General features: G+C 46.1%; 1 protein-coding gene across 11 annotated transcripts in view; it reads right to left on the bottom strand.

Moving 5' to 3' along the window:
• phldb2b (pleckstrin homology-like domain, family B, member 2b) overlaps window positions 1-22,959 on the bottom strand; it is a 261,470-nt gene that overhangs the window by 12,018 nt on the left and 226,493 nt on the right. For 10 of the 11 annotated variants that reach the window (XM_060833320.1, XM_060833318.1, XM_060833319.1 and 7 more), the window contains 5 exons: window positions 22,099-22,113; window positions 17,059-17,094; window positions 12,808-12,991; window positions 4,715-4,805; window positions 2,635-2,781 (listed from right to left, as the gene is read on the bottom strand). In XM_060833320.1, the coding sequence (XP_060689303.1) occupies window positions 2,635-2,781; window positions 4,715-4,805; window positions 12,808-12,991; window positions 17,059-17,094; window positions 22,099-22,113 (473 nt within the window). The remainder of the gene's footprint in view (window positions 1-2,634; window positions 2,782-4,714; window positions 4,806-12,807; window positions 12,992-17,058; window positions 17,095-22,098; window positions 22,114-22,959) is intronic. The other variant, XM_060833316.1, reaches the window with a different exon arrangement.

Genomic DNA, 22,959 nt, shown 5'->3' with positions numbered 1-22,959 from the left:
GTTAAGTACCTTCTGCATTGAGGTAAAAACAATGACTGCAGATGCTGGAAACCAGATTCTGGATCAGTGGTGCTGGAAGAGCACAGCAGTTCAGGCAGCGAAATTGATGTTTCGAGCAAAAGCCCTTCATCAGGCACCTTCTGCGTTGACCTGAGTTTCAGTTCAGTGCTCCATTCCAAACTTGGTGATAAAACATTACTTTCTCCTCTGTGCTGTGAGGTCATGATGTGCAGATGGATCACAGTGGCCATTGTCAATGGCAGCATTCATCTCCCATGTGGGAATACCATTGGCTTACTCATGAATATATACCTATCAATTAAGTTCATCCGAGAAAGGCTGGTATACGGCTCAGTGGCTGGCACTGCTGCCTCCCAGCGCCAGGGGACCTGGGTTCAATTCCAGCCTTGGTGACTGTCTGCGTGGAGTTTGCACATTCTCCCCGTGTCTGTGTGGGTTTCCTCCCATAGTCCAAAGACGTGCAGGTTAGGTGGATTAGTCATTGTAAATGCGGGGATGGGGGTAGACCTGGGGGGGGGGGGGGCGGATTCCTCTTTGGATTGGCTGAATAGATTCAATGGTTCGACATTGCTATGTAGGATGGTCAATAATGAGGAAAATTGATGGAACTAATTGATGGAATTGAAGGCAAATTGAGCAATAGGCAACAGAATTGAAGGCAATTGGTTGAGCAATAGGAAACAGGAAGTAAGGAAAATGGGTAGGCACTCAAATTGGCAGTGAAATGCCCAGTGGTGTTCCACAAGGATCTGTGTGAGAGTCTCAATTATTTATATAATTTATTAACAACTTGGATAGTGGCATAAAAAGTGATATGTCCAATTTTTTGGATGATACTGGTGTTAGGTGGCATTGTAGACAGTGAATGTGACAGTATAAAATTACAAAGGAATGTTGATAGCTTGGGGTGAATGGGCAAAATGGAGTTCAATGCAAGCAAATGAGAGGTTATCCATTTCAGACTGGAACAGAATAGATCAAGGTACTTTCTCGATGGTATTAAATACAGAGATGTCCAAAGAGACAGGGGGTTTTGTGGTGTACAGATTTTTTAACAAAAAACCAAGCAAGTTAATGGAATTCTGGCCTTTAGTTAAAGAGGATTGAAGGAGAAGGCTGCAGAAGTCATCCAAAACCCATTTGGAGTGTTGTGAGCCAATCTAGGCACCACACCTTAGGAAGGATAATTAGCATCACAGGGACTACAATGTAGGTTTATAAGAATGATGTCAGGATTTCAGGGGTTATGACAAGAGATTAGACATATTAGGACTGTTTTCACTCGGGTTAAGCAAGACCTGGTGGCAGTCTTCAAGGAAAAGACAGGGTCGATAAAAATAAAGTACTTTGACTAGTAGGAAGTTATAGAACTGGGAGCACGGTCTGAGGGTTGGGGCCAGATCACTTAGGAGAGATGGTAATGAAGCACTTCTACACAAAGGGTGGTAAATGATTGGAACTCTCTTCCACAATTGACAATGGTTGCTGGATCAGTTGGTAATTTTAAATAGATAATACTTTGTTAAGCAAATGTTTCAAGGAGTATTGGCCAAAGGAGTTTGATGAATGGTGGAATGAGCTCAAGGAGCTGAATGGAATACTCCTGTTCTGATTATGACATGGTCACGTTATCACAGACAATGGTCAGGAATGAGTTCCTAATAGTCCTGCTTCTCAAATAATAGAGCAGGGAAGAGGATGGGTTGAGGCAGGATGGCCTTTAGTTACCAACAGTTGATGGGGGCTAATATAACGAGATGGCAATGTTAATCCAGAGTAATGCTTGAGAAATGGAGATTCAAATCCCACCCACTGCATCTGGTGGTATTCAAATGTAACTAACAAAAGTTGGTGTTATAAAGTTCACCTCAGCGATGGTGACCATGAAACTACCATTCACTGTCATTAAAAGAAACCCATCTGGTTCACTAAGATCCTTCAGGGAGGGGAATCTGCCAGCCTTACCTGGTCTGGCCTACAATTCCTGAGCTCATAGAATTGTCTGCCATTGAAAGCTGAATGTTTTCAAGGAGGTATAGTTTAGCTTAGATTAGACTCCCTACAGTGTGGAAACAGGCCCTTCGGCCCAACCAGTCCACACCGACCCTCCGAACAGTAACCCACCCAGACCCATTTCCCTCTGACTAACGCACCTAACACTACAGGCAATTTAGCATGGCCAATTCACCTGACCTGCACATCTTTGGACTGTGGGAGGAAACCAGAGCACCCGGAGGAAATCCACGCAGACACGGGGAGAATGTGCAAACTCCACACAGACAGCCGCCCGAGGCCGGAATTGAACCTGGGACCCTGGTGCTGTGAGACAGCAGTGCTAACCACTGAGCCACCGTGCCGCCTTCTTAGTACCCTGAAGAGATCAAAGGGTATGGGGTGAAAGCAGGAACAAGGTACTGAGTTGGCTGATCAGTGATAATCATATTGTGAAAATGCAGATCAAACTCAGCAAACACAGGAACGTTTGAGAAGGAACAGACCTCTCAACCTGTCAAGTCTTATCCCCCTTCAAAATCATGGCTGATCATCGACCACTTTTCTGCACTACCTCTATCTTGCAATGGAGTTTAAATAGCCCTTAAATTTCTTAAATACCTGCGATCGCTGTTTCTCTCGCATTTTAACTTCCTTCTCGATGAGCTGTTGCCTGCGCGCCGTCTCCTCCTGCAGCCTTTTCTCCAGCTGTTCCCTGCGATTCCTCTCCTCCTGCAGAGCTTGTTTCTTGGCTTCCATCTCTCGCTCCTTAAACAGAAAACATCACTTTAACCGGACAAAAGAGAGCTTCGCCCTTCCCCGTGAAGTTTATAACAGACTCCAGTGCAACATGAGAGGGTTAGAACTCAATTGCCAGGCAGTAATCTTCCTCTGCCACCTACATTCAACAATCCTCTTATCAAGGGACAAAACGTGAATGATACATTACCTTAGGTCACTCACGCACCTGAATCCCTCTTTATGCAGCTTGGAATTCTGCTGTTATCTTTTAAAATTCATCCCCCACCTACTCCATGGGTCTAAACCCACAGCCCCTCTTCCAAAGAGCAATAATTCCTCCCCACCAACCCCCTCCCCCCCCCCGCCCCCACCATGAGCCAAATAATAACCCTTTCAGGCACAATAGCCTGCCATTCCCAAAAGTAGGACATAATCTTCATTAGACTCGATGAGGAAATTCCCAAGTACAGGAGCGCGGCAGCCACTGAGGGGCATGGCCGCCAATGGCCAACTCGTGGAAGAAGGGAGATGGGTAAAGAGACCAGAATTGGAAAGTTCCGATATCTCAGAGGGTTGCTGGAACTGGAGGAAGCTACAGAGAAAGTGAGGGGCAAGACCATTTGAAAATGAAAGGATGAGAATTTTAAATCAGCAGCATTGCCTGGCCAAGGTTTTGGGGAGAACTGGGCTTGGGTCTGACTTCAGATATAAGCACCAGAATATTGGATAGCTCAGCTTTACCACAAACAAAAAACACTTCATTTTGTCACAGGAGATTACAACAAAATGAAATTCAAGTTTTAAAAATCATTTTTCCTGAGCTTACTTTGATCAAGAATATTATATCTTGCAGGAAAAGAGGTTGTCAGTTATTGTCAGAAAGATACAGATACACTTGTCATCCATGGACCAACACGTATATTGCAAGCTGTTTAAAAATCATATTTGCCCTTTTTATTTTAAAAGAAATGAATTTTGCTGGACTTCAAAATGTTTATGGAAATGTTTAAAACTGCTACAGCAGATCACATTATCCACAAGTTGGCAAAAGTTCTAGAAATTTCCAACACGACACCTATAAGGATAAAACTGATGTGATGACCTGAGGGAATATTACATCTACTAATTGCACACACATTGAAAACAAAGTGAGACAATGAGAGGTTTGACCCAATTCTGAACAAAATACAGAGATATATTAAAACTCATTATGTCTGCACAAGTGTTAATGCTATCACCTACTTCAAGTGTTCAATGGATTTTGAGCGGAGGGATAGAAACTAACAAGTTAGTGTTCACTCCCCAGAGTTGGCAATGAACATCGCATGAACAAACCTGCTGTGAATTTTGGAAAGTACACCGACACATCTCTGAGCTCCTGAGGCAGTCTGACTTCACTAGCCAAGATAGAGAGACTCCAGACTAACAGTCAGGCCTATCTTACAGATGAAACTGCCTCAAGGCCTGGTTTCTCACACAATTCCAGTGTCGACCCAAAAAGTAAACCAGTTCCAACTCACAAACATCATCTTTGCTACCTCATCTCCATTTTGTCTTCAGTGATCTGGACTGATCCAAACTGTGAATCCTGATTGCAGGGGAGCCTTAACTGGGCTCTGATTCAGGTGAATTGCATTTTTTAAAAAGATATTCATAGACATAAAACACTCTCCACTCCGACATCTTTCTCATGTGTGTGGCTGAAGTCACAAACACCACTCCAGGTTCAAATGAGTCATGGAATAATGCACGTGGTTTAACTTGACGACGTGTGTGTGTGTGTGTGTGTGTGTGTGTGTGTGTGTGTGTGTGTGTGTGTGTGTGTGTGTGTGTAAAGTCTGGGATTGGGAAACTCACCCACAGCCTTTTGACAGGTTTCAAAGACCGAAGGTAATGAGGTGAAGTGAGTTCGGTCTGTCAGGCTAATTGCAGCAAATCAATGAAGTAGGCAAGAACTCACTTTGCTTTCAATGAGCCAGGCCTTTTCTGCTTGGGCTTCCTTCAGCAAGCGTTCCATCTCCTCAAGCTTGGCAACGTTAAACGTGCTGGCACTGTGCAGAAACACAGAGAGCAGAAGTACACGATTATGACTTACACATTGAAGACTCAGATATATTGTTCAAATTTGCACTAATTTCAACTGTATTACAAAGTCGACCACATCTTCATCGAGTACCATAAACTCATTTATCAACCAAATCTATTTGTGAGCGAGCGTTGTTGTTGGTCAGCCCAGCCAGGCTGAGGACTATGCAGGATTTCCGAGATTGCTACTCTTTATCACTTAGCCCACAATCAGCTTGTGTTTCACAGAACATGATTCACACCACTTACAGAGCTAAGCAATCACACACCAGGCTAATGTACAAATAGTTCTACACGTGTAAACAGTGAAGCAGAAAACAGCTTCCACATGAAAACCTGGAAAACCAGGAATTGGGGAGACATACAGGAGGATAATAGAAAGGTTTAGATGTAAAACTATAAACTAAATGCCCCAGTGATCGGTGCTGGGTGTTATACTGAGTGCAGTGTCCCAGTGATCGGTGCTGGGTGTTATACTGAGTGCAGTGTCTCAGTGATCGGTGCTGGCTGTTATACTGAGTGCAGTGTCTCAGTGATCGGTGCAGGGTGTTATACTGAGTGCAGTGTCTCAGTGATCGGTGCTGGGTGTTATACCGAGTGCAGCGTCTCAGTGATCGGTGCTGGGTGTTATACTGAGTGCAGTGTCTCAGTGATCGGTGCTGGGTGTTATACTGAGCGCAGTGTCTCAGTGATCGGTGCTGGGTGTTATACCGAGTGCAGTGTCTCAGTGATCCGTGCTGGGTGTTATACCGAGTGCAGTGTCTCAGTGATCGGTGCTGGGTGTTATACTGAGTGCAGCGTATCAGTGATCGGTACTGGGTGTTATTCTGAGTGCAGTGTCTCAGTGATCGGTACTGGGTGTTATACTGAGTGCAGTGTCTCAGTGATCGGTGCTGGGTGTTATACCGAGTGCAGTGTCTCAGTGATCGGTGCTGGGTGTTATACCGAGTGCAGCGTCTCAGTGATCGGTGCTGGGTGTTATACCGAGTGCAGCGTCCCAGTGATCGGTGCTGGGTGTTATACTGAGTGCAGTGTATCAGTGATTGGTACTGGGTGTTATACTGAGTGCAGTGTCTCAGTGATTGGTACTGGGTGTTATACTGAGTGCAGTGTCTCAGTGATTGGTACTGGGTGTTATACTGAGTGCAGTGTCTCAGTGATCGGTACTGGGTGTTATACTGAGTGCAGTGTCTCAGTGATCGGTACTGGGTGTTATTCTGAGTGCAGTGTCTCAGTGATCGGTGCTGGGTGTTATACTGAGTGCAGTGTCTCAGTGATCGGTACTGGGTGTTATACTGAGTGCAGTGTCTCAGTGATCGGTACTGGGTGTTATACTGAGTGCAGTGTCTCAGTGATCGGTACTGGGTGTTATACTGAGTGCAGTGTCTCAGTGATCGGTGCTGGGTGTTATACTGAGTGCAGTGTCTCAGCGATCGGTGCTGGGTGTTATACTGAGTGCAGTGTCTCAGTGATCGGTGCTGGGTGTTATACTGAGTGCAGTGTCTCAGTGATCGGTGCTGGGTGTTATACTGAGTGCAGTGTCTCAGTGATTGGTGCTGGGTTATGCACTGAATGCAGTGTCTCAGTGATCGGTGCTGGGTGTTATACTGAGTGCAGTGTCTCAGTGATCGGTGCTGGGTGTTATACTGAGTGCAGTGTCTCAGTGATCGGTGCTGGGTTATGCACTGAATGCAGTGTCTCAGTGATCGGTGCTGGGTGTTATACTGAATGCAGTGTCTCAGTGATCGGTACTGGGTGTTATACTGAGTGCAGTGTCTCAGTGGTCGGTGCTGGGTGTTATACTGAGTGCAGTGTCTCAGTGATCGGTACTGGGTGTTATACTGAGTGCAGTGTCTCAGTGATCGGTGCTGGGTTATGCACTGAATGCAGTGTCCTAGTAGATTATTCGGTCCAGTACAGTCGGTTCTGCTATAATGTACGTTACTTCAATGCGAATTGATTCTAACACAATTAAAGAATTTAGACAATTTATTGTGGAATGCAAATTTTCCTTATATGTATTAGGTATAACACAAATCTGGTGCCATTGTTTTAAATGGCGCTGCTATTATGCGTTTTTTTAATAATACAGAATCGCAGAGGAACAGAACTGTTGCTTTAGACTGTCCAGTTGTCTGCACCAGTACTATAACCAGACTCGTACCTCAATTTTGTCCTCAAGTCTCTGCAGTGGTTTTAAACACGAGGTGACAGGAAAAAGACTGGAATGTCACTGTGGATAAACACTGAGCATGATTTGGCAATTAACTGTTTGTAAGGACCATTTCCATTGTTTTGGCTCATGGACAACAAAAATGGGGCAAGATGCTACTTTGAAACATGAACTGAAGATGATGATGATACAATTTTAAAAATGAGTTACAGAAACCAATGGTCAATTTTATCAGTAAAAAGTGAGGTCTGCAGATGCTGAAGATCAGAGCTGAAAACGTGTTGCTGGTTAAAGCACAGCAGGTTAGGCAGCATCCAAGGAACAGGAAATTTGACGTTTCGGGCCAGAGCCCTTCATCAGGAATGAGGAGAGGGTGCCAGGCAGGCTAAGATAAAAGGTAGGGAGGAGGGACTTGGGGGAGGGGCGATGGAGATGTGATAGGTGGAAGGTGGTCAAGGTGAGGGTGATAGGCCGGAGTGGGGTGGGGGCGGAGAGGTCAGGAAGAAGATTGCAGGTTAGGAGGGCAGTGCTGAGTTGAGGGAACCGACTGAGACAAGGTGGGGGGAGGGGAAATGAGGAAACTGGAGAAATCTGAGTTCATCCCTTGTGGTTGGAGGGTTCCGTTTTATTAACAAAGTTGCCTTTTTCAACCAGCAGGGGTGGATGCCAGACACCTTGGCTCCATGTGTGTGAAGGTCAAAGTGGGTACTGCAGATGCGTCAAGATTAGAATGGTGCTGGAAAAGCACATCAAGTCAGGCAGCATCCGAGGAGCAGGAAAATCGACGTTTCGGGCAAAAGCCTTTCATCCAGAATGTGGCTGGGTGCCTCGGAGGTGGAGAGAGAAATGGGAGGGGGTTGAGGCTGGGGAGAAGGTAGTTGAGTGTGCAATAGGTGAATGGGGATGGGAATGAAGGTGATAGGTCAGAGAGGAGGGTGGAGTGGATAGGTGGAAAGGAAGATAGGCCGGTAGGACAGGTCATGGGGACAGTGCTGAGCTGGCAAGTTGGAGCTGGGGTGAGGTGGGGGAAGGGGAGATGTGGAAACTGGTGAAGCCCACATTGATGCCCTGGGGTTGAAGTGTTCCGAGGTGGAAGATGAAGCCTTCTTCCTCCAGGTGTCGGGTGGTGAGGGAGAGGTGATGGAGGAGGCCCAGGACCTGCATGTCCTCAGCAGAGTGGGAGGGGGGAGTTGAAATATTGGGCCACGAGGCAGTGGGGTTGATTGATGCGGGTGTCCCAGAGATATTCTCTGAAGCGCTCTGCGAGAAGGCGCCTAGTCTCCCCAATGTAGAGGAGACCGAATTGGGAGCATCGGACACAGTAACTGACATGCAGTCTTTACTGCCCTAATTGAGTGCAGTAGATGGCTATTTTCTTGTTAATGGTAAAATCCTATTGTGTATTTCCTTTTAACCTGCATTCGACCGTCAGCCGAACTGAAGCAATTCACTGGTTTAATCAAACGTTCACATTTGCGTTATCTCTAAGTGGGACTTGCCTTCCAGGCCACGAGCCCAGGGAGCCGTGATAAGGTGAATGGGGATTTCCCAGTGCTGAACTGTGTGGTGAAAGCTTTACAATGAACAATATCACGTCATCACAGCACGGCCGACCGCAATCAAGAAACATGAAGCATTTGATTGGAGTAATTGATTATTTCGTGGGATAGTGAAGTCACTGGTATTTGTTGCTCATCCCTAATTGCCCACTGGGTGGCCTGCTTGAATATTTCCGAGGGCAATTAAGAGTCTAGTGGGCCCGGAGTCATATGTAGGCCAGGCTAGGTAAGGAGGGCAGATTTCTTTTCGTGGTCTCCTATAGGACATAAGTGAACCCAATATGTTTTTACAATAACCAGACACTGCTACTCAAACTGGCTTTCAATTCCTGATTCATTAATTAAATTTAAATTTGAATCATGTCCCAGAGGTGTGTCTGGATGTCTGGATTACTCCTCTGGTGACATTAAGTTACAGGAATCCTCAATCTATGAATGTTCACACTTTTATTCGAGAATCCAAGTTACTGTTAATTCTAAAGATCTGACAACAATTTGCTTGCACACGCAAACATATTTTACACGGCCATATTGTGTTCCAATTTGCATACAGATCGATTTATGACTATACCCAAGGATGGAACCCATTCGTAATCCTGGGCACTCCTGCACATTCCCATCTCCCCAGAGGAGAAGACTTTTTCAACAAATGAGTGTTAAAATGTGATTTCACAAAACACACACATATCCACATATCCAGTCCTTAAAATGCAGTGAAAGCCTGTCTGGACCATCTCACTACTAAATGTTGGAACCCTCAGCATTCACTCACAGGTCCTGCTTTCAGACAGAGGATAAGATTAACAGACGACCTGTGTATTTTACAAACATATGTTGTTACCTATTTAGTGAGTTTTATTGGAAAGAATTCATATGTCCATTTACTGGTGTTAAGTTTCTCGTTAGCTTGCAGTTAGGGTTAGGGTTAAGCAGTTTTGTGCTGAATCCTATTGGCAGTGCCATCTGCAGTTACTTTTCCCACCAAAGGGTGTGTGTTATTAATAGGAGACACCTGGTCTGTCAAAGACCGATTTCAATCACATCATCTCGTCGGGGGTTTTGGTTTTGAACATTGCTAATTGCCACAGGTGCACAGCTTGGTGTGTTAGATTTATCACATTCAAATGCAGGCTCTGGATCTAATTTCACTTTGTCCTGCAGCATTCTGCCTGAGCACAAAGCAGTCTCTCAGCCAATTGCTAAATTCTGGATGTCTATGAAAGCTAACTTATTATCACACTGGATACCCGGGTTAAATGTAATGTGTATGTTCACTAATGCTGTTCATCACTTCCTCTCTTTCAGCACTATCCTCCTTTCTTTCAAATCTTTCACCATCGCCCTTCAACAACAACTCACCTTTGACCCCTACATTCTTGCAACTGACTGCCACCATGTCCCCCACCTTTCCTTTATTCACCAAGTTTCCTGAATGTGCCGTTGAGTTGATGCCAAAGTCGTGCCCATCATTTCCAAAGCTCTTTCTTTGAGTCCTTCCCAGTCAGGTTTACTCACTCGTGGGATGTGGGTATCACAGACAAGGGGAAACCATTTGCTCTCCCTCCCTCGCTGGCCTTGAAATGAATGGGTTGGTAGGTCCTTTTCAGAGGGCGGTTGAGAGTCAATCCCACAAACCAGGTGACGCCATAAGAAATGGGAGCATGGGTAGGCCCATCAAGCCCCTTCCCTCATTTCACGCGATTCCTGCATCCTCTCCATAATTGACTCTTGATTCCTCAGCTGATCAAGAGTCCACATCTCTCTGCCTTGAATACGCAAAAGCATAGTTCTCTGTGGCACGGAGCTCCAAAAACTCTCAACCTTCAGACAAGAAGTTCTCAGTCTTAATTTGGTGCCCTTTATTCTGAGGCTATGCCCTCTGATCTAAGGCTCTTCATTGAGGGGAAATATGCTCGCGGCATTGACCCCATAAGAATCCTATGTGTCTCACTGAAATTACCTCTCATTCTTCTAAACTCCAGTGAGTAGTGTCCCAACCTGCTCAGCCTTCGCTCAAATGACAGTTCCTCCATACAGTGGGATGGAGTACGGTAGGATGGGGTGCGGTGGGATGGGGTACGGTGGGATGGGGTACTGTGGGATGGGGTACTGTGGAATGGGGTACTGTGGAATGGGGTGCGGTGGGATGGGGTGCGGTGGGATGAAATACGGTGGGATCGAATACGGTGGGATGGGGTGTGGTGGGATGGGGTGTGGTGGGATGGAATACGGTGGGATCGAATACGGTGGGATGGGGTGTGGTGGGATGGGGTGTGGTGGGATGGAATACGGTGGGATGGGGTACGGTAGGATGGGGTGCGGTGAAATGGAATACGGTGGGATGGGGTACGTTGGGATAGGGTGTGGTGGGATGGAATACGGTGGGATGGGGTACGGTGGGATGGGGTGCGGTGAGATGGAATACGTTGGGATAGGGTGTGGTGGGATGGGATGCGGTAGTATGGGGTGCAGTGGGATGGAATACGGTGGGATGGGGTACGTTGGGACAGGGTGTGGTGGGACGGGGTGCAGTGAGATGGGGTACGGTGGGATGGGGTACGGAGGGATGGGGTGTGGTGGGATGGGGAACGGAGGGATGGGGTGTGGTGGGATGGGGTGCGGTGGGATGGGGTGCGGTGGGATGGGGTGCGGTGGGATGGGGTGCGGTGGGATGGGGTGCGGTGGGATGGGGTGGGGTACGGTGGGATGGGGTGCGGTGGGATGGGGTGCGGTGGGATGGGGTACGGTGGGATGGGGTACGGTGGGATGGGGTACGGTGGGATAGGGTGCAGTGGGATGGGGTGCAATGGGATGGGGTGCAATGGGATGGGGTGCAGTGGGGTGGGGTACGGTGGGATAGAGTACGGTGGAATAGAGTGCGGGGTGGGATGGGGTAGGTGTGTGGGGGGAGGATCATCCTAGTGAACCTCCTTTGAACCTCCTCCAATTCCATGATTTCTTTCCTTAGGTAAGGGGGGAACCAAGAGGCCAGACATAGTTCCACCAGCACCCTCAACATTGTACGGTTACAAGATCCTTCATCCGAACATCCAAAACACCAAAAAAGCTCTGAATACAGAGGGTTTTTTTGGGGAAGTTTTTTTTTAACTCATTAACAAGATTGTTTGGCGAGCGAACAGTTAACCCAAGTCCACACCCACTCGATGCGTGTCACTCAGATACGACGCGTGGGGAGTGAGGTGTGGTCAAGCACATTCTTAGTTAGAAGTCTGTTTCTCCAACAAGACTTTAAACATTTTCGCCATTGAACCGTCACATTCTGTAAACCATAAAATTCCGAATTCTGAAAAACAGCTGGCCCCGAGCATTTCGGATAAAGGATCTTGGACCTGAAGTAAACGTTACCTACTCTTGGAATAAGGGTTAACATTCCATTAACTTCCCTGCTTACCTGCTGCACCTGTATGCCAGTTACTCCTAAGAATAGCTTTCTGTGTTTTGTGCACCCCCCCAGGATAGCTGTTTTCATCCCTAACATCAGGGAACCACATGGCTTTTACAACACTTATTAGATTAGATTACTTACAGTGTGGAAACAGGTCCTTCGGCCCAACAAGTCCATATTGACCCGCCGAAGCACACCCACCCGGACCCATTCCCCTACATTGACCCCTGCACCTCACACTACAGGCAATTTAGCATGGCCAATTCACCTGACCTGCCCATCTTTGGACTGTGGGAGGAAACCGGAGCACCCGGAGGAAACCCACGCAGACACGGAGAGAATGTACAAACTCCACACACAGTCGCCTGAGGCGGGAATTGAACCCGGGTCTCTGGCGCTGTGAGGCAGCAGTGCTAACCACTGTGCCACTGTGCCATGACCACTTATCATGGTCACCAACACGGAGATTAACTCTCCACCAGCTTTCCAGCTCCCAGTTCTGAAGAAAGATCATTGGATTTGTAATGTCAATGCTGCTTTCTCTCCACAGACCTGCTGAGGTTCTCCAGCACATTCTCTTTGTGTTTATGAGGGAGAGGAGTGAGGAGGCCAAACCAGAGAATGGCTTGGAATAGTCAATCCCAAACTCCAAAAACACGAGAATGAGAATTCCAAGTGAGCTGAGGTGGGAGCAATTCTGGATGTGGTGCACAACGTAGGTACGTTTTCTTAAAATGTCCCAGCATTCTCGTCTTCTCTGTCTAAGGTTGCTAACCAGGCTTATTGTTTCAGAGGCAGACGGAACATATGACAGTGGAGAAAAGTCTTACCTTGAAATATTGTCTGGAGAGCATGCTGAGACATTAGTGTCCACACTGTCAGAGCTGTCCAAACTCAGAGTGTCGAAGGTCCTGTCCTTATATCCATTGTTATAGGGGGAACGATCGGCTCCAGGGCTGGTCTCATCCTGAGCACCAAGCCTCTGCTCATCACTGGCACGGTGCTGTCGAGGTCCTGAAGAAAGTGAGGACACAGTTATTTAATTCGGGCCATTCCAAATTACAAATGACCGAGACAAAAACAAAGTCAAAAAGGTAGGTTTGAGGAGGTTAGAATTCCTTTAGTGAGCAGAAATTCGAACAAATCAGCAATTGTGAAGATGGTGTGTCAAATCATAACACACGATCCTGTCCTCTGTCATCCCAACAATCCCACATCCAAGTCAATAATCTGCATTCAGTCTCCATCAACAATTTGAGATTGGACATGATCATCACAACTTTGTAGACAACTCCATGCCCTGCAAAGGTGTTCTCGCCAGCTGACCAGTCATGTGACCTTGAGTGGCCTGTGACAAAGCGATTGGGAGCTGTCAGTTGAGCAAACATGGCTCACCCCTAGTGACAGGCCAATTGCCCCTCCAGTCCTGCACAGGCAGAGACTCTGAGACAGTGGTCACCCCTCAATAACACACTCCGACAGATCAAGTGTGGACCTGGTAACAGGTTTCCTGCCCCTGCATTGCTGAACAGCTGGAACAGGCCTGGATCTCCATCTCTGATGGCAGCACTTCCACTCAGCTGTTGGTCAAGGCCAGAATTTGGATTGTCCTCCAATGGCTCCTTTCGCATTAGCTCATGGGATGGACTCCTGAAGGCAATGGCCACTCCCAGGTATTAGAATGCCACTGGTGGGAGTGCACATCTGCCACCAAGGACAGGCTCAGGCAGGTTCCAGCCAATCACATCTGACGGGAAACTGGCCTTGTCTCCAAAGGCACCACTAGCCGTGGAACAGCTGAGGGTGCTGACACTCTGATTATATCAGCAACTCTGTCATGGTGGACCTGTAGGCGGTCTCTTCATTGGCCACCCTGATAAAACCCCATTCCAGGTCCTGCCATCTACTCTGCAAACCCAGGGCTTCACCTCTGAGCCTGGCAGGGGAACCTCCTGGCCCTCTGTAAAATCCTGGCCAATGATCTACATCTTCGGTTGTCCTTTTGTCTTAACAGGTGGGGGCGCCAAATGCACAAGGACCAATCAGAGCTCGCCAATCAAGCAGCAGTGTCCAATCACACTGTCCATAACAAGAGGCTGTTCAAAGCCTGTCCACACAGCGGGCTAGCAGCACTGTCACTGGACTAGTAAGCCTGCCCTGGGGACATGGGATCAAATCTAACCATGGCAGCTGGTGAAAGTTAAATTCAATCCAAAGGTCTTTGTGATGCTGACTGTGATAACTATCATCAATTGCAAAAACTAATGCTCTTTACAAGAAGGAAATCTGCCCTTCCTCCCCAGTCATGTCAAGGGTGGCACGGTGGCTCAGTGGTTAGCACTGCTGCCTCACAGAACCAAGGACCCAGGTTCGATTCCGGCCTTGGGCGACTCTCTGTGTGGAATGTGCCCATTGCTCCCATGTTTGTGTGGGTTTCCTCAGGTACTCTGGGTTCCTCCCACAATCCATAGCACGGTGAATTGGCCCTGCTAAATTGCCCTTAGTCTTCAGGGATGTGCAGGTTAGGTGCCTTAATTAGGTATAAATGTAGAGTAATAGGGGAATGGGTCTGGGTGGGTGACTCTTCAGAGGGTTGGTATGGACTTGCTGACCCAAAGGACCTATTTCCACCCTATATGGATTCTAAGATTCTGGCCTACATGTGACTCCAGTCCTACAGCGATTTGGTTTATTCTCAACTGCCCTTTGAAAGGACCCCAGCAAACCACTCAATCCAAAGGCAATTAGGGATGTGCAATCAATGCTGTCCCAGACAGTAATGGTCACATCCCACTGAGGAATGAAGATGATCAGGGTGATGATCTGACCAATGCTGTACAATGTGAGAGGGTACCCTGGCACAGAAACACACAAACCACTGTAACAGGTCCATCTGTCCTGTTTCCATGGTTACCCCCCATGGTCTATGACCAGCCAGTGGGAGGTCTTCGATGAGCATACACAACAGTGTCAGAATGACAATACCATCTCTTCAGCCCAACAAAGATATCCTGACCACAGCAGAGACAAGAACATAGGACTTAGGAGCAAGAAATGCAATCTAGCCCTTCAAGCCTGCTCACGAAGAACATGGCTACGGTCTCAGCTCCACTTTCCTGCCCATCTCCACCCAACTCAAAACAAAAATTGCTACTTTCCAGAGGGGACTCAAACCCATAATGTCTGGCTCAAGACCAGTGTCTTATCCATGAAGTCTACGGGGCCTATTGCAAGCTGGGAAAAGAGTAAGGATGTATCTGGGGCATCTGTTGGCCAATGAAAGACCTCTGTTCCTGACTCTCCTGTTAGGCACTGTCTGTGGAGATGAGCACTATTAAGAACTGCTGGAAACAGATGAAAGCTGCAAACAGCCAGGCTGCCCAGAATTCCAATATTCCCATCAATGTTTCCCAGCAGACATCCATCTAGCCCAGTGTAAATACACAGGGGCTGCCTGGAGCCCCTGTGTATTTACACTCCAACCAAGCCAGCATGCCAATAAGGGTGATAGCCATGGCAGACTCAGGAGAAAGAGACCACCAAAGGTCTGGCCAATTGCAGTACGCCGCCAAAACAAAACAGCTTTTTTCCAAGCTTTTTCTGGCATAACACACACTTGATGCACTTTCGGGACACGCATGTTGTGATACTGGAAAAAGGCATCCCTGCAGCCCGGGCCAGGGTGGCATCCATTTCCACCTGTAAACTCCCCGACAGTGTAAACGTTGGCTTTCAACTGGAGGAGATCCTGAACCACTTTGCAAGACTCATGCAGGGATTAAATACAGAGTGAACATCAAAACCAAAGCCAGTTTTCACACTGGCATTTACTGAATTCCCTACTTTATGGTAGTTTCCTAAGGTGGGTGAGTGGCATAAAGCCTTTTCGCCCTACTCTCAAATCATAGTGCTCAATACACCCAGTGCTCCACTAAGTTAACGAAGACTAGTTTATCTGCAGGATGTGAAAATAAAGCACAGGTCTTAGCAGGACTTCTACACATAATGGTAAGGTCCTAGGGAGTGTTGCTGAACAAAGAGACCTTGGAGTGCGGGTTCATAGCTCCTTGAAAGTGGAGTCGCAGGTAGATAGGATAGTGAAGAAGGCGTTTGGTATGCTTTCCTTTATCGGTCAGAGTATTGAGTACAGGAGTTGGGAGGTCATGTTGCGGCTGTACAGGACATTGGTTAGGCCACTGTTGGAATATTGCGTGCAATTCTGGTCTCCTTCCTATCAGAAAGATGTTGTGAAACTTGAAAGGGTTCAGAAAAGATTTACAAGGATGTTGCCAGGGTTGGAGGATTTGAGCTACAGGGAGAGGCTGAACAGGCTGGGGCTGTTTTCCCTGGAGCGTCGGAGGCTGAGGGGTGACCTTATAGAGGTTTACAAAATTATGAGGGGCATTGATAGGGTAAATAGGCAAAGTCTTTTCCCTGGGGTGGGGGAGTCCAGAGCTAGAGGGCATAGGTTTAGGGTGAGAGGGGAAAGATATGAAAGAGACCTAAGGGGCAACATTTTCACACAGAGGGTGGTACATGTATGGAATGAGCTGCCAGGGGAAGTGGTGGAGGCTGGTACAATTGCAACATTTAAGAGGCACTTAGAAGGGTATATGAATAGGAAGGGTTTGGAGGGATATGGGCCGGGTGTTGGCAGGTGGGACTAGATTGGGTTGGGATATCTGGTCGGCATGGACGGGTTGGACTGAAGGGTCTACTTCTATGCTGTACATCTCTATGACTCTATGACAGAACAACCCATTACAAAACCAACCGACAATACAGCATCTCATCACAGAATTAGTTTGTAAACCAGCGTTGTTTTACAGCACCTCATTACGGAACCTGATTGTAACAAAGCAAACCCACTAATGCATTCGAGGACCCTGCCCCTAATACAGCATCCCATTACAAAACTCCATCTGTAGTGCACATCCCATAACAGATCCCAGCCGTAATGCAGCATCTTGTTCTAGAACATAGCCCATATAGGGCACCACGTGGCACAGAACCCATTGACTTATTCAATCAAGTGGAGAAGTCAAAAGTTTACTTCACTCTCCAAGGTTTAAGAGACTTACCTTTTCTGCGAGTCCCCTTGGAATGGGAGGCTGGTCCTAGAGAGATTTGCAGAAGAAAATACAATTAAAATAACAAACTTTCTCCATGTCACTGTTGGAAACCATTTTAAAAACTGTGTTTCCGATAATATCTGAATAACACGTATCCTGTAACTTCCTTCTGCTAACTGTACATTGTAGGTAAAAAAAAAGGAACATTTATTCAGCCAGCATTTTATCACACAAACCCACAAACTGTGAATGCATGTTAACATCCAAAAGCAATTTATTGACATGGTCTGTGTCTGAATTTTCTTTCAGAGTAAGATGTAACTGAAGGTGCTCATTTCCATTTATCTCATTCATATTCACATTTAGAGTGATTGTTATTTTGGATTTTATTCCAGACAGTCACTTGATAGTACAGAATTTGAATATCGCTGAAAGAGATATATTTTGACAAAGCTTTTCATCTTGCACTCATTGGGACAACTTGCAAGAATAGCAAGATAAAGGAAATACTGACATTTATACTGTAAGAGAGGAGAGCATTGAATGGTAGAGGCATTGCCATAAGGAGTGCACCAGTTAATGATGACTGACAGTTAACCACCAGACTTTATTTACATTTTTAAGCGGGCAGGTTAACTGTGATTAGTCAGAGCTTTGCCCTGAGAAGTTAAACAGTGAATAGTAGTCCTCTATTTTGTTGAGTTAAAACAGGCATATTAGGTACCTGTTATATCTGTCTGCGAAGGGTAAGATATTTTAAAAGTTTGATCAACAGAGTCATATGAATTTAAGTTAAGTTAAGCTGCTATTGTGTAGTAGCACCATGTGTGGTATTTGCCGTTAATAGGATGCTGCCCTCGAATCGAGATGACTTTTGCTTTTAAATGTGGTATACCAGTTCTGGTGTGATGCTACGTATGTAGACCTTAGGACTCAAAGGCTGGTGGGGGATTGCATCAAACAGCATACCTCTTCAGCTATTCGCAACAAACATCCAAATTGTACCAAACCATCCCTGCAAAACTTACAATTAGATTAGATTAGATTAGATTACTTACAGTGTGGAAACAGGCCCTTCGGCCCAACAAGTCCACACCGACCCACCGAAGTGCAACCCACCCATTCCCCGACATTACCCCTTTTACCTAACACTACGGGCAATTTAGCATGGCCAATTCACCTAACCTGCACACCTTGGACTGTGGGAGGAAACCGGAGCACCCGGAGGAAACCCACACAGACACGGGGAGAATGTGCAAACTCCACACAGTCAGTCGCCTGAGGCGGGAATTGAACCTGGGTCTCTGGCGCTGTGAGGCAGCAGTGCTAACCACTGTGCCAATGTGCTACCCACAATACAATATCAAATGTGATCCTGGAAGTAGACAATACTCACTACATAACCCTGAGGGTGTGGAAAACCATACTGACATCAACGTTTACGACTGTCTACACACATTCTGCCTGTTTCATCTCAACAAAATAGGTAATTGGCATTTGCTAGTTCATTCCTCAGAACAATGCCTTGAGCAATCAGAGTCATCCTCCTGGATTTAAAATTTAAATATAGCATGTCAATGAACTATCAGTCATCATTGACTGGTGCATTCTCCACGGTAATCTCTTCACCAGAGTCCCAAATCAGCACTCTCCTGTCATGCTGCATAAATGTTGATTTCCCCACAAAGTGGTATTCTTGTAAATTGTCCTGATGAGTGCAAGGTGAAAATCTTTGACATAATAGATCTTTCTTTAGCGAGACTCATATTTTATTCCATTTTGTTTTTCCAAACAATTTCAAAATTGGCCAAAATTGAATTTTCTAATGTATAGGTTTCGGGGACTGATGCAGGGGCAGGGAAGCAGAATAAGAGACTCATTCAATATTCTAAGTGCATTTCCTACAGTTTGCTGTTGCCAAAAATAATTTTGTGACTTACTGAAAAAAAAGACAGGTCACTAAAGTTTTTCAACATTGCATTCATAAGGACAATCACACGAATATCAAATTTCAAATTAACTCAACAATTTAAACCATTGGAGAAAGCGACTTCTGATTGGTTGGCAAGTTAAGTCTGACTGGGTGAGGAATTGCCAAGAGCAAATGAGTGGGGAACTTCAGGGCTCCCCGGTTCCTGGGTAATCCAGGGAAGGAGCAACGCTTGAACATTATCACAGCAATGTCTCAGCCAGAGTCAACATGTCACCCAAACAATTCAGATCATCTCAAATTTCGCATTCTTGTGTATCCTGATGAGTTCAAGATAAAGAGCCTGAGGAACATACATCTCTTTTCATCATTAGTCAAGTGCTGTACTATCAAGTGACCACTCTGGGTGAAGTACAATGAACCAATCATCAGGCATAACAGAGTCATTGAGTTGTACAGCATTGAAACAGACCCTTCGGTCCATCTCATCTGCGCTGGTCAGATATCCTAAACTGGACTGGTTCCATTTGCCAGCAGTTGGCCCATATCCCTCTTAACCCTTCCGATTCATTTATCCATCCAGGTGCCTCTTAAATGTTGTAATTGAGCTTCCACCACTTCCTCTGGCAGCTCATTCCATACACACATCACCCTCTGCGTGAAAAGGTTGTGTCTCATGTTCCTTATTAATCTTTCCCCTCACCTTAAACCTATGTCCTCTAGCTTTAGACTCACCCACCCTGGAGAAAATACCTTGCTATATTCACCTCATGCCCCACATAATTTTATAAACCTCTGCAAGGTGACGCCTCAACCTCAGATGTGCCAGGGAAAGAAGTCCCAACCTGTTCAGCCTCTCCCTATAGCTCATACCCTGCAGTCCCAGCAACATCCTTGCAAATCTTTTCTGAATTATTTCAAGTTTCAGAACATCTTTCCTATAGCAGGGAGACCAGAATAGCAAGTATTCTAGAAGTAGCCTCACCAATGTCCTGTACAGCCGCAACATGACATCCCAAATCCTATACTCAATGCTCTGACCAATAAAGGCCAGTAAGCAAACGCTTTATTCACCACCCTCTCTACCTGCGACTCCACCTTTAAGGAACTAGGCACCTGAACCCCTAGTACAGCAACCCTCACCAAAGCCCTATCATTAACCATATAAGTTCCGTCTGGTTTGCCTTATCAAAACGCAAAACCTCACAATAATCTAAGTTAAACTTCATCAGCCACTCCTCTGCCCACTGGCCCATCCGATTAAAGTCCTGTTGTACTCTGAGATAGCCTTCTTCAGTCCACTAAGCCACCAATGTCTTATGTCTCTTTGTAAATAATGCGGTTGGAAATAATATTTTAGCAAGAGCTGGAGGGGGAGAAAAGTAAATATTCCCTCTCCAATGGATTATGAAAGGCAGACATTGAAACTGTGCCTGCACCACCAGCGTGTCACAGACTGTTGCTTGTGAGGCATTCCTGTTTCCAGTTCAGGGATCAGAGACAGACAACAGGCGAAGCAGGTCTGTCTTAAGAAGAGAAATTCTGATGCCACAAACGGCATCGTTAGGCCAAGGGATGGCTAACAGATTGCACACAACTACAAACGATTTTCGGTTTGCCCAAAACAGAGAGTGAATCTTTTAAGTTTGATCCAGATCTGGGGATGTGGATTCAAATCCACCACGGTAGCTGGCACAACTTAAACTCAGCCGAATAATAAACGTGGAACTGAAAACTCCTCTCAGTGAGAGGGGGGTGGTGGAGGCTTGTTTTTCAGACTGGAGGCCTGTGATCAGTGGAGTGCCACAAGGATCAGTGCTGGGCCCTCTACTTTTTGTCATTTACATAAATGATTTGGATGCGAGCATAAGAGGTACAGTTAGTAAGTTTGCAGATGACACCAAAATTGGAGGTGGAGTGGACAGCAAAGAGGGTTACCTCAGATGACAACAGGATCTTGACCAGATGGGCCAACGGGCTGAGATGTGGCAGATGGAGTTTAATTCAGATAAATGCGAGGTGCTGCATTTTGGGAAAGCAAATCTTAGCAGGACTTATACACTTAATGGTAAGGTCCTAGGGAGTGTTGCTGAACAAAGAGACCTTGGAGTGCAGGTTCATAGCTCCTTGAAAGTGGAGTCGCAGGTAGATAGGATAGTGAAGAAGGTGTTTGGTATGCTTTTCTTTATTGGTCAGAGTATTGAGTACAGGAGTTGGGAGGTCATGTTGTGGCTGTACAGGACATTGGTTAGGCCACTGTTGGAATATTGCGTGCAATTCTGGTCTCCTTCCTATGTTGTGAAACTTGAAAGGGTTCAGAAAAGATTTACTAGGATGTTGCCAGTGTTGGAGGATCTGAGCTACAGGGAGAGGCTGAACAGGCTGGGGCTGTATTCCCTGGAGCACCTTATAGAGATTTACAAAATCATGAAGGGCATGGATAGGATAAATAGGCAAAGTCTTTTCCCTGGGGTCAGGGAGTCCCGAACTAGAGGGGCATAGGTTAAGGGTGAGCGGGGAAAGATATAAAAGAGTCCTAAGGGGCAACTTTTTCACGCAGAGGGTGGTATGGGTATGGAATGAGCTGCCAGAGGAAGTGGTGGAGGCTGGTACAATTGCAACATTTAAGAGGCATTTGGATGGGTATATGAATAGGAAGGGTTTGGAGGGATATGGGCTGGGTGCTGGCAGGTGGAACTAGATTGGGTTGGGATATCTGGTCGGCATGGACGGGTTGAACCGAAGGGTCTGTTTCCATGCTGTACATCTCTCTGACTCTACGAGTGCTACCATGACAACCACCACTGATTGTTCCAAAACTCTATCTGGTTCACCAGTGTCCCTCAGGAAAGGAAATCTGCTATCCTTACCTGTTCTAGCCTACAAGTGACTCCAGACTCATAGCAATGAGGTTGACTTTTAACTAACCTCTGAAATGGCCGACTGGAGCATTCAGGTCAGTGGACAATTAGGGATGAGACTAGTCTCACCAGCGAAGCTCACATCCCACGAAGGATTAAACTTTAAAAAGTAAGTTGTGCAAGAGTAAGGGTGTGGCAGCCCATAAACCCAGCAGTGGCAGATGCAAAGAAATCCAAGAGGCAAATCAAGATTCATACCTTTTCTTGTCTTCCCTGCAGGCAAGAGAAAGATGAGGTAGTTAGTCAGTGAGCACACAGTAGGCACAGTCAGCTAAGCAGTGAGTTTAACAAACACAACCCACCAACTGGCACACTAACAACATGCCTCAGTTCGACCAAGGTACCTTTACACAGAGATTAACCAGACAACAAAAAAATGAACAATGTTATGCTGACCCTGTCATCTGTAGCATTCAGTGCAAGTACAGCTCAACCTTCTGAATCAAACAGCCCTTCCGCCAACCAGCTTATACTGGTCAAACACATACAGAGAAAAAAAGACTTATTTCTTCCTGTCTGAGCCACAAAACTCTCCAGAATTGTCCCAAACTTTCCAAACACCCCAGATCAATTTCCTGAACACTGCTGAAGACAACTCTGGGATAAATATCATTGGGACACTGCGAAAGCACTTTGAAACATTTCCTTTCAAAATCTTTCCTTTTAAGTTAAAAATCGAGGGCCAGTTGAATTGGAGGTGAAAGTGATGGCGAAATCTCCAGGACTGCAGCCTGCTAGAGTGGGCACGCTTTGTGGAACAGCTACGTTAATGTGGAAAACATATGTTAATATCTTTTTAATGGTAAAGTTTGTTAATATTGTTGTGAAGGATAAGAGAGAGGTGGTAGGTTTTAATCACCTTCAAGCAGATACAAATAGGTTTGGATATGCAAAAAGCAATTGGTTTCTCAGAATTAAGAGAGGCTCTGTGGTGTAGTGGCAGTGTTCCCACCTCTGAACCGGGAGGCCTGGGTTCAGATTCCACCTTGCTCTAGAGGTGTATAATCACACACAAGAGCTGAGTGAATTTAGAATTCACTTGCTCAAGTTGCAGTGTAA

This window comes from Hemiscyllium ocellatum, chromosome 12 (genome assembly GCF_020745735.1).
Source record: "Hemiscyllium ocellatum isolate sHemOce1 chromosome 12, sHemOce1.pat.X.cur, whole genome shotgun sequence".
NCBI classification, from domain to species: Eukaryota; Metazoa; Chordata; class Chondrichthyes; order Orectolobiformes; family Hemiscylliidae; genus Hemiscyllium; species Hemiscyllium ocellatum.
The sequence above is the reverse complement of the archived record's forward strand: the minus strand, read 5'-3'. Positions and strand labels throughout refer to the sequence as shown.